This window comes from Dermacentor albipictus, chromosome 8, assembly GCF_038994185.2.
Source record: "Dermacentor albipictus isolate Rhodes 1998 colony chromosome 8, USDA_Dalb.pri_finalv2, whole genome shotgun sequence".
Lineage (NCBI taxonomy): Eukaryota > Metazoa > Arthropoda > Arachnida > Ixodida > Ixodidae > Dermacentor > Dermacentor albipictus.
In genome coordinates, this window is record NC_091828.1 from 133,866,912 (window position 1) to 133,884,891 (window position 17,980).

The 17,980-nt window shown below is 45.0% G+C and overlaps 2 protein-coding genes across 8 annotated transcripts in view; one reads left to right on the forward strand and one right to left on the reverse strand.

Annotated features, from left to right (window-relative positions):
- Nucleotides 1-17,980, reverse strand: part of LOC135913476 (chaoptin-like) — a 372,394-nt gene that overhangs the window by 114,669 nt on the left and 239,745 nt on the right. For 2 of the 3 annotated variants that reach the window (XM_070524538.1, XM_065446030.2), the window contains one exon: nucleotides 9,564-9,667. In XM_070524538.1, coding sequence (XP_070380639.1) covers nucleotides 9,564-9,667 — 104 coding nt within the window. Of the gene's footprint in view, nucleotides 1-9,563; nucleotides 9,668-9,995; nucleotides 10,438-17,980 lie in introns of those variants that run through there. The other variant, XM_065446031.2, reaches the window with a different exon arrangement.
- LOC139049188 (uncharacterized) overlaps nucleotides 1-17,980 on the forward strand; it is a 451,752-nt gene that overhangs the window by 69,520 nt on the left and 364,252 nt on the right. Inside the window, exon 1 of one of the 5 annotated variants that reach the window (XR_011508161.1) lies at nucleotides 572-881. The exons of the other annotated variants lie outside the window; for them this stretch is intronic. The gene's annotated coding sequence lies outside the window, so the exon portion shown is untranslated. Of the gene's footprint in view, nucleotides 1-571; nucleotides 882-17,980 lie in introns of those variants that run through there. 5 annotated transcript variants of the gene reach the window in all.

Consider the following 17,980-nt stretch of genomic DNA (forward strand, 5'->3'; position numbering starts at 1 on the left):
CTTACCCATGCATTTTCTATGGATCCCCATGTATCCCTATGGGTATGCATAAATCTGATCGTGTATGGGTACTCTCCGATCAATTTTATTTTCTTTTGGTTTTAATTGTTCCTTATCGCTTAAAAAGCTACCAGTTATTTACATTTGCACAAACGTAACGATTAACTGTCCTCACTTCGGAAATTATGCAGTTTCGTGCAGACACAAGGCATTACACTTTTCGCGTGACCGACACATTTCGCTGGGGTACTCGGCAAAGGATGCTAACGCATTGAAAAAGGAACACCGATAAAATTAACATGGTTATCTCTTTGTTCCGCTTACAAAATTAAATGTGGCATCACATAGTTAGTGTGATGCCGTATTGCCGCATTGTAATGCCGATACCCCGAGATATTGTTCCGCCAACGAGGGATGACACACTGAAGACTATTTACAATGCACAATTACAAAAACAACTAAATGTGTGTGCAACTAAACTAAATACAGCACTTGGTTGCTTGCTTTCTCTACCATGGCGGGGGGAAGAAGACGAAGTGCCTTCTTGGTAGAACGCGCTTCCGATGGGCTGCGCGAATTTTGGCCTTTTTCGGCAGCCTTTCGATCTTGTTTTCCTAGGCTTTGTGCTCAATCGACGACGGAACTCGAGAGGACCACGAGGATACCGCTTTCTCCGCAAGTGGGACCTTATTTCCTCCATTTTTGGACTTTGTGTGTTCAACGCAGCACGTAGCTGAGGCGCTGAGGCTACCGCGGCCGACTGGGCCCGAGGCGTCCCCACCGGAGGATCGTTTGCCGCTCGTGGTCGCACGGAAGTTGTGGATCATGGCTACTATGGAAGGAGCGACTACACTCGAGGAATCTTCGGTGCCTGGACAATGGTACGCTAGCGAAGGAGGAAGGTACGTGCCGCTAGGGAAGAGCGGGCACAAAACTGCGAAACAGCGAGCCCGGCAGAGGCAAGCAGGCAGGAAAATGGCGGCCAAGTCGATCGAGCGTCAGCATACGCGCATTCCAGACGGCGCCGAGAAAATTGTTCTCCGACCACGTGGGGGCTTAGTTAAGCTTACAAAATATGGAACAGCATATCTGACTGACGTCATCAAAATGTCGGCGGGGATTAACCCACGCGATGAGAAGGAAGATATAATAACTCCAAATATGAAGCAGCACTCCGTTCTCGTCATCACTACGAGTGCGGAGGGGAAGCTGAAGTACGCGAGCGTGAAACACCTCATGTTCGACGGAGAACAAGTGGAGAGTATACAGGCCGTCACAACGCCAAAGTATACAGGCCGTATACAGGCGTACAAAGTATACAGGCCGTCACAACGCCTGTATACTTTGCCTAGCTCAGCTCACGGCCGCCGGAACTACAAGGCCAGAACAGCTTAGAAATGGTTCTATATTGAGTTACCTACCGCAATCAGCAAAACCCATCTATTGCGGATAAATCAAAGACGTTTTTACGCACGTAAGATTTACGAAATGGGTTGCAGAAATTTCCGAAGCGCGCTGCCTATATGTGCCTACTGAGATGCCCCCCTTTTTGTGATCGAGGCGAGCGCATCGTGCACGTTATTGTTGTTCTAAACGCGAGTAGCGGTATGGGCCCTGTGTCGCAGAGAACCCGATGGCAAAGTCTTTCGATACGTTAGGGAGCGAAAGCTTCCGCATACATATATGTATTTGCATAGGACAGTGCAGCCTATCCACTCTCGACGACTTGACCTTTCGACCCAGCACAAGATGGAAAGGCCCCGTGGCTCGTCACCTTTCGGGTGAGAGAAGCGACCACTTCCACCTTCATTTTTGCCATATATCGCGGATAAATCAAAGAAGTTTTTAGGCATGTAGGGCCCTCTGGGCTGTACTTGTTGGCGATAAGGTAGCCTCGCCGCCTACGGGATTTGACTGAACGATGTCGCATGCTCGGTTGCCATAGTCGGAAATTCGAATCCTCCTATAAGAATTTTTTTTTAAAAACCTGGCGATGGTGAGATTGAATTTCACCTCCTCCAATGCACATCTGCAGGCTTGCAGGGACACGTCACACCGGCAAAAGATGCCGAGAGCGAGTGGGGCTATACTAATCCAGGTACGAACAAATTAGAAAGGCTCAGCAGAACTTTTTGTTGGGCTAGTTGGTGAATATTACTGAAGTACTATAAGCGCTCGTCCATGTCTCTTCTTCCCGTGTCGTCTATTTGGCGCTATAGTACTTCAGTAAAAAGGCTCACTTAGCTTTAACAAAGACACTCCCTCACCAAAATAGGAATTGGCCTCCCTGGTGCAGTATTCGGCCACTACCTTCCTGATGATTCCTACAATTAAGCCATGGCCTTCAATCCCCAGCAGCTGTAGAGCACCTGACCAAGGCGGTGGTCAGACCTGTAACGCAGCAGAGTGTGCTAAGAATCTCTGGGTCCGGACAGGCCGCCAATGCAAATTGACCCTGTCAACCTTTAACAGCCGAACTCTCTCGAGTGAGGCTAGCTTAGCAGGACTCTTTGAGGAACTATCGGACAATGTTTGGGGTATCATCGGCCTTAGTGAGGTTAGAAGGACTGATGAGGCTTCTACATTGCTGAATAACGGCAATGTCGTCTGCTGTAGAGGTCTCCCAGATAAGAAGCAATACGGGGTGGTACTCCTAATCCATAAGGACATAGCGGGCAACATTGACGAATCCTACAGCATTAATGAGAGGGTGGCAGCAGTCGTAATCAAACTTAATAAGAGGTATAGATTAAAGGTAGTACAAGCCTACACTCCAACATCCAGGCACAACGATGATAAAGTAGATCAGCTTTATGGAGATGTTAAACTAGCGATGAGAAAAGTGGAAATTCAGTATATTGTAGTAATGGGTGACTTCAATGCAAAAGTGGAGAAAAAGCAGGTTGGTGAACAAGCAATGAGTAACTACGGCATCGATTCTCGGAACGCTAGAGGAGAGTTGCTGGTAGAATTCGCAGACAGGAGTCAGCTGAGAATAATGAACACGTTTTTCAAAAAGTACAGCAACAGAAAGTGGACATGGAAAAGCCCTAATGGTGAAACAAGGAATGAAATTGATTTCATACTTTCTGCCGGTCCCACTATAGTGCAGGATGTAAAAGTGATAGGTAGGGTAAAGTGCAGCGATCATAGGTTAGAGGGCTAGGATTCACCTCGATTTGATGAGAGAAAGAGTAAAATTGGTCAAGAAGGAACAATTAAACATAGAGGCAGTAAGGGTAAAAGCAGACGAATTCAGGCTGGTACTTGCAAACAAATATACAGCCTTAGAGCGGAGAGATGAAGATGACAATGAGGTAATAAATGAAACCCTAACTAGGCTGGCTTCAGAGACAGCAATTGAAGTGGGAGGCAAGTCACGAAGGCAACCAGTAGGCAAGCTCTCCCAAATAACAAAGGACCTAATAAAGAAACAACAAAGAATCAAATTGTCCAACTCAAGAGATAAGATAGAATTCGCGGAACTGTCAAAACTGATTAACAAGGCGAAAATAAGTGATATTGGAAACTATAACGGGAGAAAGACTGAAGAAGCCGTAAAAATGGACGCAGCCTGTAATCAGTGAGAAGGAAACTTGGCGTAGGACAAACCAAGATGTATGCACTGAAAGATAAGCAGCGTAATGTCATCAGCAATCTCGAAGGTATAGTAAAAGCAGCGGAGGAATTCTCTACTGACCTATACAGCACCTAGAGGAGACAGGATACCTCCATTAGATACAGTAAAGAACAGGCTACAGAAACTCCTCCTATATCTAGCGATGAGGTCAACAGGGCCTGTCAAGACAGGAAACGAGGAAGAGCGGTAGGGGAAGATGGAATAACAGTCGATTTAGTTAAAGATGGAGAAGACATAATGCTTGGGAAACTGGCGACTCTATATACGAAATGTCTGTCGACCTACAAAAAGGGAGACGTTAAAGAATTGAAAAATAATAGGCCCATTAGCTTACTGTCAGTATTATACAAAATATTGACACGTGAACTCATTTATCTTTTACGGGTGAGCGCTTTTACCTTCCACGAAATGTTATTGCTCAGTGCAGGACGCGTCTACATGAATCGGAAGTTTCTATAATGTTATCGATGCTTCGATCCGCTTCGATCCAATGTCTGCCGTATGCGATCCAACCCATTTTTATTATTCTATGAATTTCATTCACATGATGATGGTTCCCTGTGATTAGTTGGCTTAGGTAAACGTACTCCTTCACAGACTCTACAGGCTGACTGGATATCCTGAACTCTTGTTGCCTTGCCCGGCTATTCATCATTATCTTTGTCTTCTGCATATTAATCTTCAACCGCAGTCTTACACTGTCTCTGTTAAAATCCTCGATCATTTGTTGTAGCTTGTCTCCAGTGTTGCTGAACAGGACAATGCAATCTACAAACCGAAAGTTCCTGAGATATTCGCCGTTGCTCCTTACTCCTAAGCCTTCGCAGTTTACTAGCTTGAATACTTCTTCCAAGCACGCAGTGAATACCATTGAAGAGATTGTGTCTCCCTGTCTGACCCCTTTCTTTACAGGTCTCTTCCTGCTTTTCTTGTGTAGAATTACGGTAGCTGTAGAATCTCCCAAGATATTTTCCAAGGTATTTACGTAAGCGGTCTGTACTCCTCGATTACGTAATGCCTCTATGACTGCTGGTACCCCTACTGAATCAAATGCCTTTTCGTAATCTATGAAAGCCATATAGAGAGGCTTATTGTACTCTGCGGATTTCTCGCTTACCTGATTAATGACATGGATGTGATCGATTGTAGAGCATCCCTTCCTGAAGCCAGCCTGTTCTCTTGCTTGACTGAAGTCCAGTGTAACCCTTATTCTTTTGGAGGTTACTTGGGTGAATATTGTCACGTGGAAGTGACGGTGACGAAAGCATCCTAACTGGGAAAGACGAAACTAGCGTTTTATTGGGCGAACTTGTGCCCTCAAAAACAGGCTACACTCAAAGAACGGCGACAGCCGCGAACACAGTCGGTGATCGTCGAAAATCTGATCAGCGAGTCAAGCGCGACAGCTTTTATACATCAGTCGTCCAATGTTCTAGAGTAATCGCTGGGACCCGCGTGCCTTCCACAAAGTTCTATGCCATTCGCGTCGCGCATATATATACATGCAATCAGATTACCCAAGGTTCGGCGACATCATTTGCATTTTACAAGTGCTGACATATGGGGCAGACACTTGGAGACTGAAAAGAAGCTTGAGAATAAGTTAAGGACCGCGAAAAGAGCGATGGAACGAAGATTGCTAGCCATAACGTTAAGAGACAGAAAGAGTGCAAACGGATATAGACGATATTCTAATGGACATTAACAGAAAAAAATGGCACTCGGCAGGTCATGTAATGCGACGGTTAGATAACCATTGGACGATTAGGGTTACAGAATGGGTGCCAAGAGAAGGGAAACGCAGTCGAGGACGGCAGAAGTCTAGGTGGAGCGATGAAATGAGGAAATTCGGGGGCGCTAGTTAAAATCGGTTGGCGCAGGACAGGGGTAGTTGGAGATCGCAGGGAGGGGCCTTCGTCCTACTGTGGACATAAGATAGGCTGATGATGATTAAATTATTTTTGGTAATCAGTTAAGTAAGTGTTTCGATTTGTCGTGTTAGTAATGTCCGCCTCTCGGAATAACGCACCACAAGGACACGAATTGTGCGATCAGCCACAGGTGATTTTAAAAAAAATCTAGAAACACTTAAAAGCGATCACGCCGTACATTTACGACGTCCGCCCTAATATCGTTAAAAAATTTACTTAGTGAAAATTTCTTGTCGCAAACTGGTACGTACCACTGGAAAAATAACTAAAGTACTGCACAAATTTAGTAAAGCAATGGAGGGGGCTAATTGGTGAACGTTCATGATTAATATGGCGCTTAGTGTTACACTGACGCTTTTTTGAGTAGACAGGACGTGGACGTACGTTTGAGCTTCAGGACGAGAACAGCGGCTCAGCGTCGGTCGGTAAGCGTTACAGTAACATCTTTTTATATAATAACCTAGATCGTACTTTTTATACATCCTAGTTGAGTGCAAACTTGAAAAGGACATTCGTATGCCACTGCTAGAACAGTTTTCTGACTTAGGATGTATGAATGTATGCTAACTAAAGCGCTATAATTTATGACAATAATAATCAGTTAACTTCATTAAACAGTACTCGTCTTGGCTTTATGTCACGCGATGGAAAATTCTAGGTGGATTCGATACTGCGCTGGTTGCATCAGGATTATCGAGAGGATGTTTGGATGGATGTTATGAGCGCCAACTTTGGAACGGGGCGGTGGGTTGCGCCACCAAGCTCTCGCTATTATACTGCTTATTGTCCTACCCAGGCTAAAAGGAAAAAAAAGAAAAAAACATATGATGAACTTGTGCTACGAAAACGCGGTCCTACGCTACACGCTACACGATGCTGTGCTATGCTACACGAAAACACGATGAACTTGCGCTACGCGCGTCCACGTCCTGTCCTTCACTTAAAAAAGCGTCAGTGTAACATTAAACGCAATATAATCATGAATCATGTACTGCACAAAATACAGGGGCGGGAAGAAACGTAGGACAGGGCGCAGAGTGCCAGTGTTTGTTGCAAGGACCGCCGCAGAGCATTAATACAAAGGCATACTACTTTCACGTGCGCCACCTTGACGCGCAAAAAAAAGAATATCCGGCTACTGTACTGCAACACGAGGTGCAGACGCCTGTCTTTGCTGTAAAAGATTGCGGCCTTAGATTCCTGTCCGATAGCTCTTTCTGCCGTTCTTCTTGTATTTTGTGCAGGACATCGCTCATTCCCAATTCTATTGGCGATTATAACGTACGTTCTGATGTCCGCCACTACTTAGAGGGGTGGTCAGTAAAAATTACATTTTTGTCTAAGTCGTCTACTTTTAATAATCTGAGACATATCCGTTACAAAAATAGGCGGTATGGTGGCAGATCCAACGGTATAAGTTGGGCGCCTTAAATGCTCTGAAGCCAATGCTAAAGCATTCGGAATATGTCTTGGCTTTCCTTGCTTTTAAGCTGAAAATAAACGGATACGGACGTGAAACAAATGGCTCCAGTCGCGAGGAAACAATGCGGCGTGCTTTCTCTCCCTCCCGACAGGTGGCGATGGCATACCGCACTCTCTAGAACACGCACCTATAAAGCGATATGTAAGAAGGCAGAAGAAGCATGTGCTTGCAACGGTAAAGCTAGGGAAACGATGGAACATGTTTTATTAGAATGTGAAGGCATCTGTCCAGCGGTCGATTTTAGCACCACTGGCCTCCTTGAAACGCTTGCGTTCGGCGAGAGCAGGGAGAAAGTAAACAAGTCCGCAATACAGATTAGTAAGAGGCGATTGGAAGATTGGTGGAAGAAAAGTAGGGAAACGACAAAAAACGGAGACATACAAAAGCTAAATTCACCATAGGGGGTCAGAAAATTTGGTTTTGGGAGTTCATCGTGCTTATTGTTTTTTTAACCTGGTTAGGGCATTAGGCAGTATAATAGCAAGAGTTTGGTGGCGCAACCCACCACCCCGTTCCAAATGGGACGCTCATAACATCCATCCAGACATCCTCTCGATAATCCTGATGCAGTTAACCCAGTGTCGAATCCACCTAGAATTTTCCATTGCGTGACATAGAGCCAAGACGAGTACTGTTTAATGAAGTTAACTGATTATTATTGTCATAAATTAATGCACTTTAATTAGTGTACGTTCATACATCCTAAGTCAGAAAACTGTTCTAGCAGTGGCATACGAATGCCCTTTTCAAGTATGCACTCAACTAGGATGTTTAAAATGTAAGATCTGAGTTATATAAAATGATGTTACTGTAGCGCTTACCGACCGATGCTCAGCCGCTGTTCGCGTTCTCAAGTTCAAATGGGAACCTCCAAAAAAGCAGTGAGAAGATTGTTTCGCTCTTTGTCATGTCTGACTTGAATATCAACATTGCTAACTTTCTACAGTATGATCCTTGCTATGTCCCCAAATATTTTCTAAAAAGTCCGAGAATAGCGATTCACGTGGTTCATACATGAAATGAATAGGCAGAAGAATAACTTCAGCAAAGATCGCACGCGTAATGCGAAGACGTTAGATCATCCCCACCAGCGGCAAATTGTTTTTTATTCCACTTTCACTGCCATTAATTTATCATTTGTTTAATTAAATTAGTACGTACATGTTATTTCACCTATATTTTTCTTGGTGTCCTTGTTTGTTGGCTTCTCATGACATGATTAATAAAAATCGGGTCCCTCGGTTAACCCATTTTTTTCTCGTCCAGGAAAGATATGAAGCACGCATGACATTTAGCTAAAACAAAAAAAAATGGAAAAAAGGAATGAAAAGAAGAATGATTGGTGCAACGTTAAGGAATAACAAATGAGAAGATTGGGTGAGGGAACAAACGCGAGTTAATGACATCTTAGTCGAAATCAAGAAAAAAGAAATGGGCATGGGCAGGACATGTAATGAGGAGGGAAGATAACCGATGGTCATTAAGGGTTACGGACTGGATTCCAAGGGACGGGAAGCGTAACAGGGGGCGGCAGCAGGCTAGGTGGGCGGATGAGATTAAGAAGTTTGCAGGGACGACAAGGCCACAATTATTACATGACCGGGGTAGTTGGAGAAGTATGGTAGAGGCCTTTGCCCTGCAGTGGGCGTAACCGGGCTGATGATGATGATAACAAATGAAGTATTGTTGGTCACTGAAAGGATACAAAGACATGCGACAGATTCAACCCCCCCTTGTTTGAATCTCCATACTGCGAAGCTTTGTTTAAATGCATGAAGAGTGTTGAAACTTGTGCGATAATTTCTGTGCCATTGCAGTGTCAGTGCAAGGTCATACCGGAGGCCCAAGCCACATCATCCACGTCACAAGCGCTGTCCGCGCGCAGCGCACTTCGCATCTGCTCGGGTGCACGCGCTTTCGCGCACCGCCCATGATACGCAGTGTGACACAAAGCTACGGCTGGCGTCGGCACGGCGCAAGGATACCTGTGCCCAGACTGGTATTCTATATTGGCGAGAGGTCCTTGCCACCGTTATAGCGGCTCTCGTAAAGATTGACCGGCAACCTGAGCAGCTCGTTTCAGACGTCCCCGCAGGAGGGCCTGACACGAACACCAAACCGTGGGCCGATGCCATCAAGTGCGAGATGTTCGGCAAGACGACAGAAGTCACTGCATGGATTCGTTGAGTCAATGGGTTTACTTTCCAACAGTCAACTGTGCGGCCATGCGATACGCCGTTGTGGAGGGCTCCTCGCGCACTGCAACCGCCTTGGGTTCCTTTAACATGCGCCTAAATTTAAGTGAACCTGCGTTCTTGCACATTGTTACCGCATAAAAATGCGGCCACCATGGCTGGGAATCGAACCTGCAACGACGTAGTCAGCGCCATAGCCTCTGAGCTACCTTGACGGTTCGCGTGCAGAGAAAAAGAGCGGTAGCGTAATTATCAATTCCGTTCACATGAAGCAACAAGAAGCAATGCGAAAGAATCACGTAAACGCTGCTCACGTGCGAGTTGCTTCTTCGTTTTCCGAGAGGTGCCGATGTCTCGAGAGGCGCCATTCGAGAAGGTGAATTAACCGCGAAGGCAGCAGGTTGTTCCTGCCGGCCGCCTGAAATAGCAAAAGTGAATTTTACGTTAGTCAGTGGGTTGCACGATCGACATAACCGCATAGGTATGCCATTTCATGTCTTAAGCGGTCATGAATAAACAAAACAAAATAAACTAGCAAAATAAAAAAGTTACACTCGCTCACTCACTCACTCTCACCCAAATATCCTGCGCGCATATAGTATTACTATTCCGTTCGCTGCCTCACGTTCTCTCTTCACTGGCTAAGCGGCGCGAATTATTACAACCAATAAGATTAAAAACACTGCTCCACCTGGACCGAGACGAAAGCGACTTTTCAAACAGCGGACGTTGTCCAACTCACTCACAGAAGGGTCGTACGCCTGTTGAGGGCCGCTGAAATCGAAGCGAGCGACGAATGAAGAAGCCGGGGGCGGTAATTCCAATGTAGCTCATCGGCGACAGACAGCCCAATATTCAGAGGACGAAGCTCCACACGTAGAGCAACCGCTATGTTAAAGGAAAACAAGCAGCAGCTTCATCGGCAAAGGAACACTCGCACAGTCCGCGAGCTCCAGGCCACCCAATGCGCTCCACGCGCACGCTCCGCGCTGACTGAACCAACGTTATCGAGCGCAAGATGCGCGCAACCAGGTACTGCTTGCCAGCCCGCGCTATTTGTCCCCATGTGGGAGGCGAAAAATCCCTAGGGATATCCCCAGCCGGCGTTCCCTAGCCACTGCACACTCTCTTCTCGGTTTCGGTCTTCTCTCAAAGTACCGCGCCGTATTTTCGATGGTACGATGTCACACAAGCTCTCCGTTTGGCGCACCGCATGAACATGGTGCATATCACTATAAATAATCAGGAGAACCCTTTGAGCGAAGGACTCTGGTATTAATACAATTAACAGAACTTGCTGGAGATTTCTTTTTCATTTTGTACACAACGCAGACAGCGTGTGATTGAAGAAAGGAAGCAGACAACACAACGCTTTGTTCGAACCACCTGGCTTCTTTTCCTCGTCTGCACACTGTCTGGGCAACCATTGTCATCTGCGCATGACATTGACATAGCGGAAGACCTTGGCTCCAGGCGATCCAGGAGAAAGAAGTGCACCACCACTTCAAGAGAAGGCTGTGCAAAGTCGAATGTTAAATGCGCATGCTTTGTCACATGCGTAACAATAAATAAATAGCCAAACAATGTACGCAAGTGAACTTAGCATAATTGCAACGGAGAAGGCATTACTTGTGATAAATGATATAGATGGTAGTAAATGCCGCCCGAATTAGAAAGTTACAATAAAAAGCGTGATAATTTGACGCAGCTTGTGATACAAAACACAATATGCCTTGGAAACGAATAAATGAACTACTTTATTGGAAAATATTAATGTTGACTGGCACGGGGACAAGATTGACGTAAGGGGAAAGCGCACAAGAAAATTTTTCGATAACGTTATCGTCCGCATACAGCTACATGTCCCGATAGAAACTGATTAAAGAGGGAGAGAGGAGAATAGGAGAGCAAAGCCAACGAGGCATAAACCAGAGCCCTGCAATGTGAGAACGGGAAAGGAACTAACAGGGGAGGATAGAGGAAATAAAAATGCGAAGAAAGGAACTGTCTGAACTCACGCTGTGAGGCTCCTGGCAACGATCACAGGGCGTGGTGCTACGCAGTTCTGACGCATAAACTAGGAAAAGAAAAAGGCAGAGCGGTGGATTTCTAGCCACTTGGTCAACGCGGCTGGGACCAAGAAATCTGCTGACGATGGAGGAGGAACGACAGCCGAGTTGGTCGCGCTTGGTCTGTAGACCAAGCGCGACCGCAAACGCTCACTGAGAAGGCACGCAATCGCTTCTATCATCGGAGTCAACCACACGCCCGAAACATATTGAAAGCTATATTTTCATAGTGTCACCAGCTCTGATAGCACAAATTAAATGTACTTTCTACAGAGAGATTTTGAATAGTCAGCGTAAGAACATTTGCTGACATACCACAGTATGGGAGCTCTGTACGGAATGAGCGTTCTGCAGAGAGTAACAGCATGAGAATAAATGCAAGATTGTTTCAGCATAACTAGTTCTCGGGCGAGTTGGTTAACATTTCATGAATGCATTGCAGCGCAGTCAGGACCAAGAGAAAGAGGACATATTGTTCAGAGCGCTCGGGAAGAAGTGTTGTTGGCGCATATTCACCGCCTAGCGGTAATGTATTAACTTGTCTCTGAGCAGAGGGCCTTCAGCATACAGCCTTCGTTCGTCACTTGCCGAAGGCGCCGTGAGACAAAGCTGTGCTTAGTTAATTATTTTTTATTGAGTATTGAAAGCCTAAACCACATCATGAGCCAAGAGAGAAGTGCGAACACGTCGATCGTTTACAAATTCGTCCTTGAACCTTACCGTTCTCTGAATAACGACACTGTTTAGTAGTGCCACTTAAGTGAATAAGCACGATGTAATATTTTTATCTTCTTTATTGATTCATATCTTAAACACACAAAAAAAAGAAAAAAAGAAGAAACGTTATTCGACAGGGACGGTTTGTCTTCCAGTGCGAACGATCGAGAGCTGCAGGTATTCGGATACTAGCTGGAATATATTCAAAGAAAAAATCCACGATCTGGTTAACAAGTTTATTTCGAAGAGGTGCGTTTTTTCGAATAACAATGCTTCATGGTATACTAAATCTTTGAAACGCCTATCTAACAGAAAAAAACGTCTTTTTCGCACAGCTAAGCGGATGCAAAGCCAGGCTAAATGGTCTGCTTACAACGAAGCTGCCTCGGCCTACTCATCTGCAATGAAGAATACAAAAATTACTTTTTTCAAGAATATCCTTCCGAACATGCTCATGAATAACCTAAGAAGCTTCTGGAATGTAGTAAGGCCTAGTGCATCGAAAATCATATCACTTAGCACGTCTTCAGGCGAGCCTATACCTCGGCAGCACTGCGCTACGATTTTAAATAATCTGTTTGTAAAAGCTTTCACTCCTTTAGCACACGATAACGACCTTCTAAGACTATCATGCTGCAATTTTTTTCTCACGGACCCCGTGATTTTTGACTCTACCAGCGTAAAAAAATAATAGACGCTCTTAAACTTACGTCTTCTTGCGGAATAGACGAAATCATGACGAAATTTCTAAAGCATACTAGTCGGTGTTTCTCTATCATCTTAGAGACCATTTTTTCACAATCGTGCCTGTCTTCATCCTTGCCTCATGACTGGAAAACAGCAAAGATTATTCCTAATCACAAATCTGGCGAAACTCAAGATACTTTTAATTTACAGGCCCATATCGATTACCTCAGTACCGTGCAAAATTATGGAGCACATCATATTTTCTAACCTTGTCAACATTCTTGAACAAAATAATTTTTTCTCTAACAGTCAACATTGCTGTCGCAAATTATTTTCTTGTGAGACTCGGCTGGTAACTTTCACTAATGACTTACATGTATATCTTGATAGCGGTTTTTTTACTGATTGCATATTTTTGGATTTTTCTAAAGCTTTTAATAAGGTCAAACATGTACTGCTACTACACAAACTAAGCGCACTCAACATTGACCCGGGAGTACTCAGCTGGATCCAATCGTTCCTTTCGTCTCGTTCCCAATTTGTTGTAACTAATGACTCCACATCTAACGCGGCTCCAGTTGAATCCGGTGTTCCACAAGGGTCTGGTCCTTGTCCTCTTTTATTTTTAATATATATTAACGATTTACCTGATAACATTTCCTCACAAATTTGTTTATTCACTGACGACTGTTTTATATATAGAAAAATAAGTAATGCATCTGATATAGCTACCCTTCAATCTGATTTAAATATCATATCTAATTGGTGCCTCACTTGGTGCATGGAACTGAACATTAATAAATGCGAATCTATGCCGATTTCTCGTTCTAACGCAACTTGCCCTACCTACGCCCTTAATGACTGCCCCCTTCAATCCGTTACATGCTACCGTTATCTTGTCATTCATATAACTAGCGATCTTTCTAGTAAGCAGAATGTACAATATATAATATCTAAAGCTAACCGCTCCTTAGGATATTTAAAGAGAAATGTTTCGCTTGCGCCAGTTTTATTAAAATGGCTGTTGTACACGACATACGTCGGCCCCCAATTAGAATATGCCTCATCCGTTTGGGATCCTCATCAGATCACATTTATTTATGAAACTGAATCAGTGGAAAATCGCTCTATTCGTTTCATCTTAGCTAACTACCATCACACAGCTAGTGTTACAATAATGAAGAGTACCCTTCAAGTCCCATTATTATCTATTCGCAGAAAAGAATTGTGCATTTATCTTGTTCATAAAATCTGCTACCACATCGCATCTCTTCGCGCTCTTTGGATCCAACCTGCGCCTTATTATTCGGCTCGTCGTGACCACGTACATAAAGTTAACGTATCCCGTCATAACACCGTTGCGTGCTCACAATCATTCCTTCCTAGGACTTCAGTCGACTGGAATAACCTACCTACATCATTATTAAGCATCAGTGACCCCACTCGTTTTAAGAATGCCCTAATCAACATAAAATAATGTATGGTGGCAAATGGCATAATTAGGTACTTATTCGTGAACATTGTCTGCTTGCTATAGTGTACACTTTCTGTATATTCATATTATGTCAGTCTCTGTTTTATTTGTTATGAATGAATTATTAGTTTTTTTTTCATATTGCTTTCGTTCCTTGGAAATTCCTTGAACTAATCCTGTATTTTTTACTATTGGAATGTATTCTCGCCCCTCCCCTCTGCAATGTACAATTATGTACCTTGAGGGTATCACAAATAAATAAATAAATAAGAGAAAAGAAGACCGTCTTTGCTCCAGCTAGTTGCCAGGCGATAATACCGCTGTTGCAGCAAGTACTTTGCAATGAAACGTGTGAGAGGATAAAGGGGTTTCATCAATGCATAGTACCAGAGAATACTTATACCAGAATGTCGTGTCTGAACAACATTGTATTGCGCGTGGCCGTGCTCATCCGGAAAACACTGACTGTCTGAGTGACGGAGCATGTTCTAGTACGTTATGTTTACCGCGGATGGGATGAAAGTTATCACAGTATCGCTTTAATTTCATATTTATAGATCATAGTCAACGAGGTGAAGTATTCGAAAACTGTTCGTAAAGTATGCAGATTTGCGATAGTGGCCATTAGACTCGAGGGCCGAATTGAATACGACAGTATTCGATACGGTATTCAAATGTTTCAAGTATTCGCGCATAACTAAAAATTTTGAATAATTTAGAGCAGAAATGCGCCAATAAATGTGTTCTGAAATGAGGTTTACTTGTTTTTGTATGTCAATGATGTGGATGCGATGGTGCGCAGACAGGCAAGCAGGTAGGACTCTGGTGCAAAGTTTATCACGCGAGCTTTTAAATTGTGACACACATCGCGGAGGCCATAGCAGCAAGCGCTGTCCGGAGTCTTCGAGCGGACCACTGCGTCTCGCAGGTCCTTACATATCCGTTATCGAATCGTCCAGATGCGCTCGTGGTGAGAATGTAAAATGAGTGAACTGCAGCGATATTTTCCAGCCATGAACTCATTTACTGCGACAAGAGCAGAAACTCATAACTGCTGTTTTTTCGAGAACTATCCCTCATTTGCAACGTCCGCAACGCAATCTTCGTTGCATGCAATGCACTGCACATTGCTACCCTCGAACTTTCAGATGCGGTGGGCGAGTTGACATGGCACACTAAACCATGGAAACAATGCAAAACGTCAAAGCTGGGCAACACCCAACTCGAGAAATCTTTGAAGAAAGTTAGTTTCAGAATAACATCAATTTTCATTTATGCGATGAAACGGAGCTTTTTAAACGGGACAAGAGGAGACGACAGACGCTGGTTATAGTAACAACAATGTGTACTTTTTACAGTGAGAGGCTACTTATTTATGGTCATAACCAAGTGCGCGAGAGCATGACGCGTTTGTAATTCAAACCACACACAAGATATCACCACACTTTCCTCGGCAAAGATGCGATAACTGACTGGCGCAGGTATCACCATACTTGTGGACTGGAAGTGCTTCAAAAATCTCGTGCGTTATTTGTCTCCGATACCTTATAAAAAGGGTGGTGCATCTGCTGAAGTCTAGAAAGCGTTTACACGAGCGCTCATGGCCAGGCTACAACCTTTAGCGTGTTTGCATGTTCCTGTTATCAACCACTAACGCAGCAGCCCGTGTGGCCTATGGCAGTGACCACATGATCAAGAAATTGTGCAAACACTTTCCTTGGCATACGCCATGTTGGGATGGGCGCGCTTCTGGCCTGGGTTTTGTTCTTTTTCTTCGTTGGTTGACCTTCCTGCAAAGCTGAAATAATTCATTGGGATGCACTAAGCAGAATACTCCCACCTGCCTTCTGCACAGCCTAATTAAAGTGTGGAACCTTTTATGAGCATACCGAACAACAGTGACACTCTCGCTGGTCATTTCACACAGCTGTTTTCTTGTAGCTTTGTATTCCATTGTGAACGTAGTTAATCGTTAATAATACCCACGAGAAATGCTGCTTCCGAAAGCCTCTGCACTTACAAGTTGAAGCTAAGTTGCACTTTGTGTGGACAAGGCCTTAAAGGAGCTGGAGTCAAACAAACATTTGTGAACCCTCTTTTAGTAAGTTTAGAAAGCGCTGAGGAGTGAGAGAGATTAAAAACTTTATTGAATATAAATAAAGTAAGGCACGATGGTTGGAGCCCCTATTCTAGGGCCCCACTGGCACGAGCGGTTCGCTGGGCTTGGTCCAGAAGAGCCAACTGGGTCTCCAGCTGACCTTCGTCCGCAAGCCATGCCTCCCACTGCCTATTCCTCATTAGTGGATGTTGGTGTAATATGGGACTGCCTATGTGCGGAGGCCTCCTGGGTCACTCCCACGTGATGTGTTTCAGTGTGGGTGTGTCTCTGCACCCCGCGGGCACTCGTCAGTGAACATCGTGGAATGTATACTGTGTAGGTGGTGCAGGTTGGGGTATGTATTCGTCTGAATACGACGCCAGTCCCTCTCCTGTTCGCTGTTTAAATCGGAGTGAGGATGTCCAAAACGTCTCCGCTCCTGCCTTTGCTGTAGGAGGATGTCACGAGAATTCGGTGGAAGGTCGTCGCTAGGCCATGCCGTTGCTCGGACGCTCAATCCTCGAGCAATATGGTCTGCTCTCGCGTTTCCTGCCAGTCGCTCGTGTGCCGGACACCATACGATAGTGTGGTGCCCCTCTAGTTGAGTGCCTAAAGTTTTGATCATTGATTTGGGTGCCCGTCCATGTAGAAACAGGCGGCAAGCCGCTTGTGAGTCGGATAAAATGGCAGCCGAATTTGTTTGGCGCTCGGCGTCCTGAATGGCCAAGCCGATGGCTGGAGCCTCTGCCACGCATTCTGAGGCGGTTTTGAAAGATCCCGTTGTTATGTTGTTGTTGTTGCATGTAGAGGCTATGGTGAAAGTGTCTGAGCTGGCTCGACTGGCATCCGTATAATACACTCCCGGTCCCATGCCAAAACGGTTGTGAAGAGTCTTTACCGTTGCTCTGCGTCGTCCGGGATGGTACTTGGGGTGCATGTTTTTTGGGAATTGGGGCCACCGCGATGTGCGATCGAACGTTGCGGTCTATCTGTGCCGTTTCCTCTGCGCAATACTGGGGTCTCAGGGGAAAGCCTAACCTCGCCAATACTTCCCTGCCCTGAGTTGAAGAACAAAGTCGTTCTTTCTGAGCATATAACGTCGCGACTGCGTACTCGTCAAAAGTATTGTGCAGGCCCAGTACCTCAAATATCTCTGTGCTAGCGCATTCGGGAACACCAAGGGCGGCTTTGAATGCTTTTCTTATTATTGTGTTTGGCTCTATAATCTCTTGGTCTGTCAAGGCCTGATACGGAAGGGCGTATGTGATTCGGATAATTACGAATGCGTGAACCAGGCTGATGGTCTCTCCCTCAGTTAGGCCGTCTCTGCTTCTTGCCACTCTCCGTATTATTCTGGCCACGTTTCCTGTGACCGCCTTTAGTTTTTGAAGGGTGTGGGATGTTCCAGCGTTCTGTTGTATCCACATCCCCAATATTCTGAGTGTCTCCACTTTGCGAATTGGCGCCCTGTCGAGAGTCAGAGTGAGTGACACCCAGTCCTTCTTTCTTGCGTATTTCGCACGCACCCGAATGAATTCCGATTTTTCGGGTGCGCATGCCATGTCCGCCGCACTCGCGTATTGCACGACTGCCTCTATGGCCTTTTGAAGAGTTTCTTGCTTGTCCACGTAAGACCCCTGGTGAGCCCAGAACGTGATGTCATAGGCATATATCGCACAGCTGAGA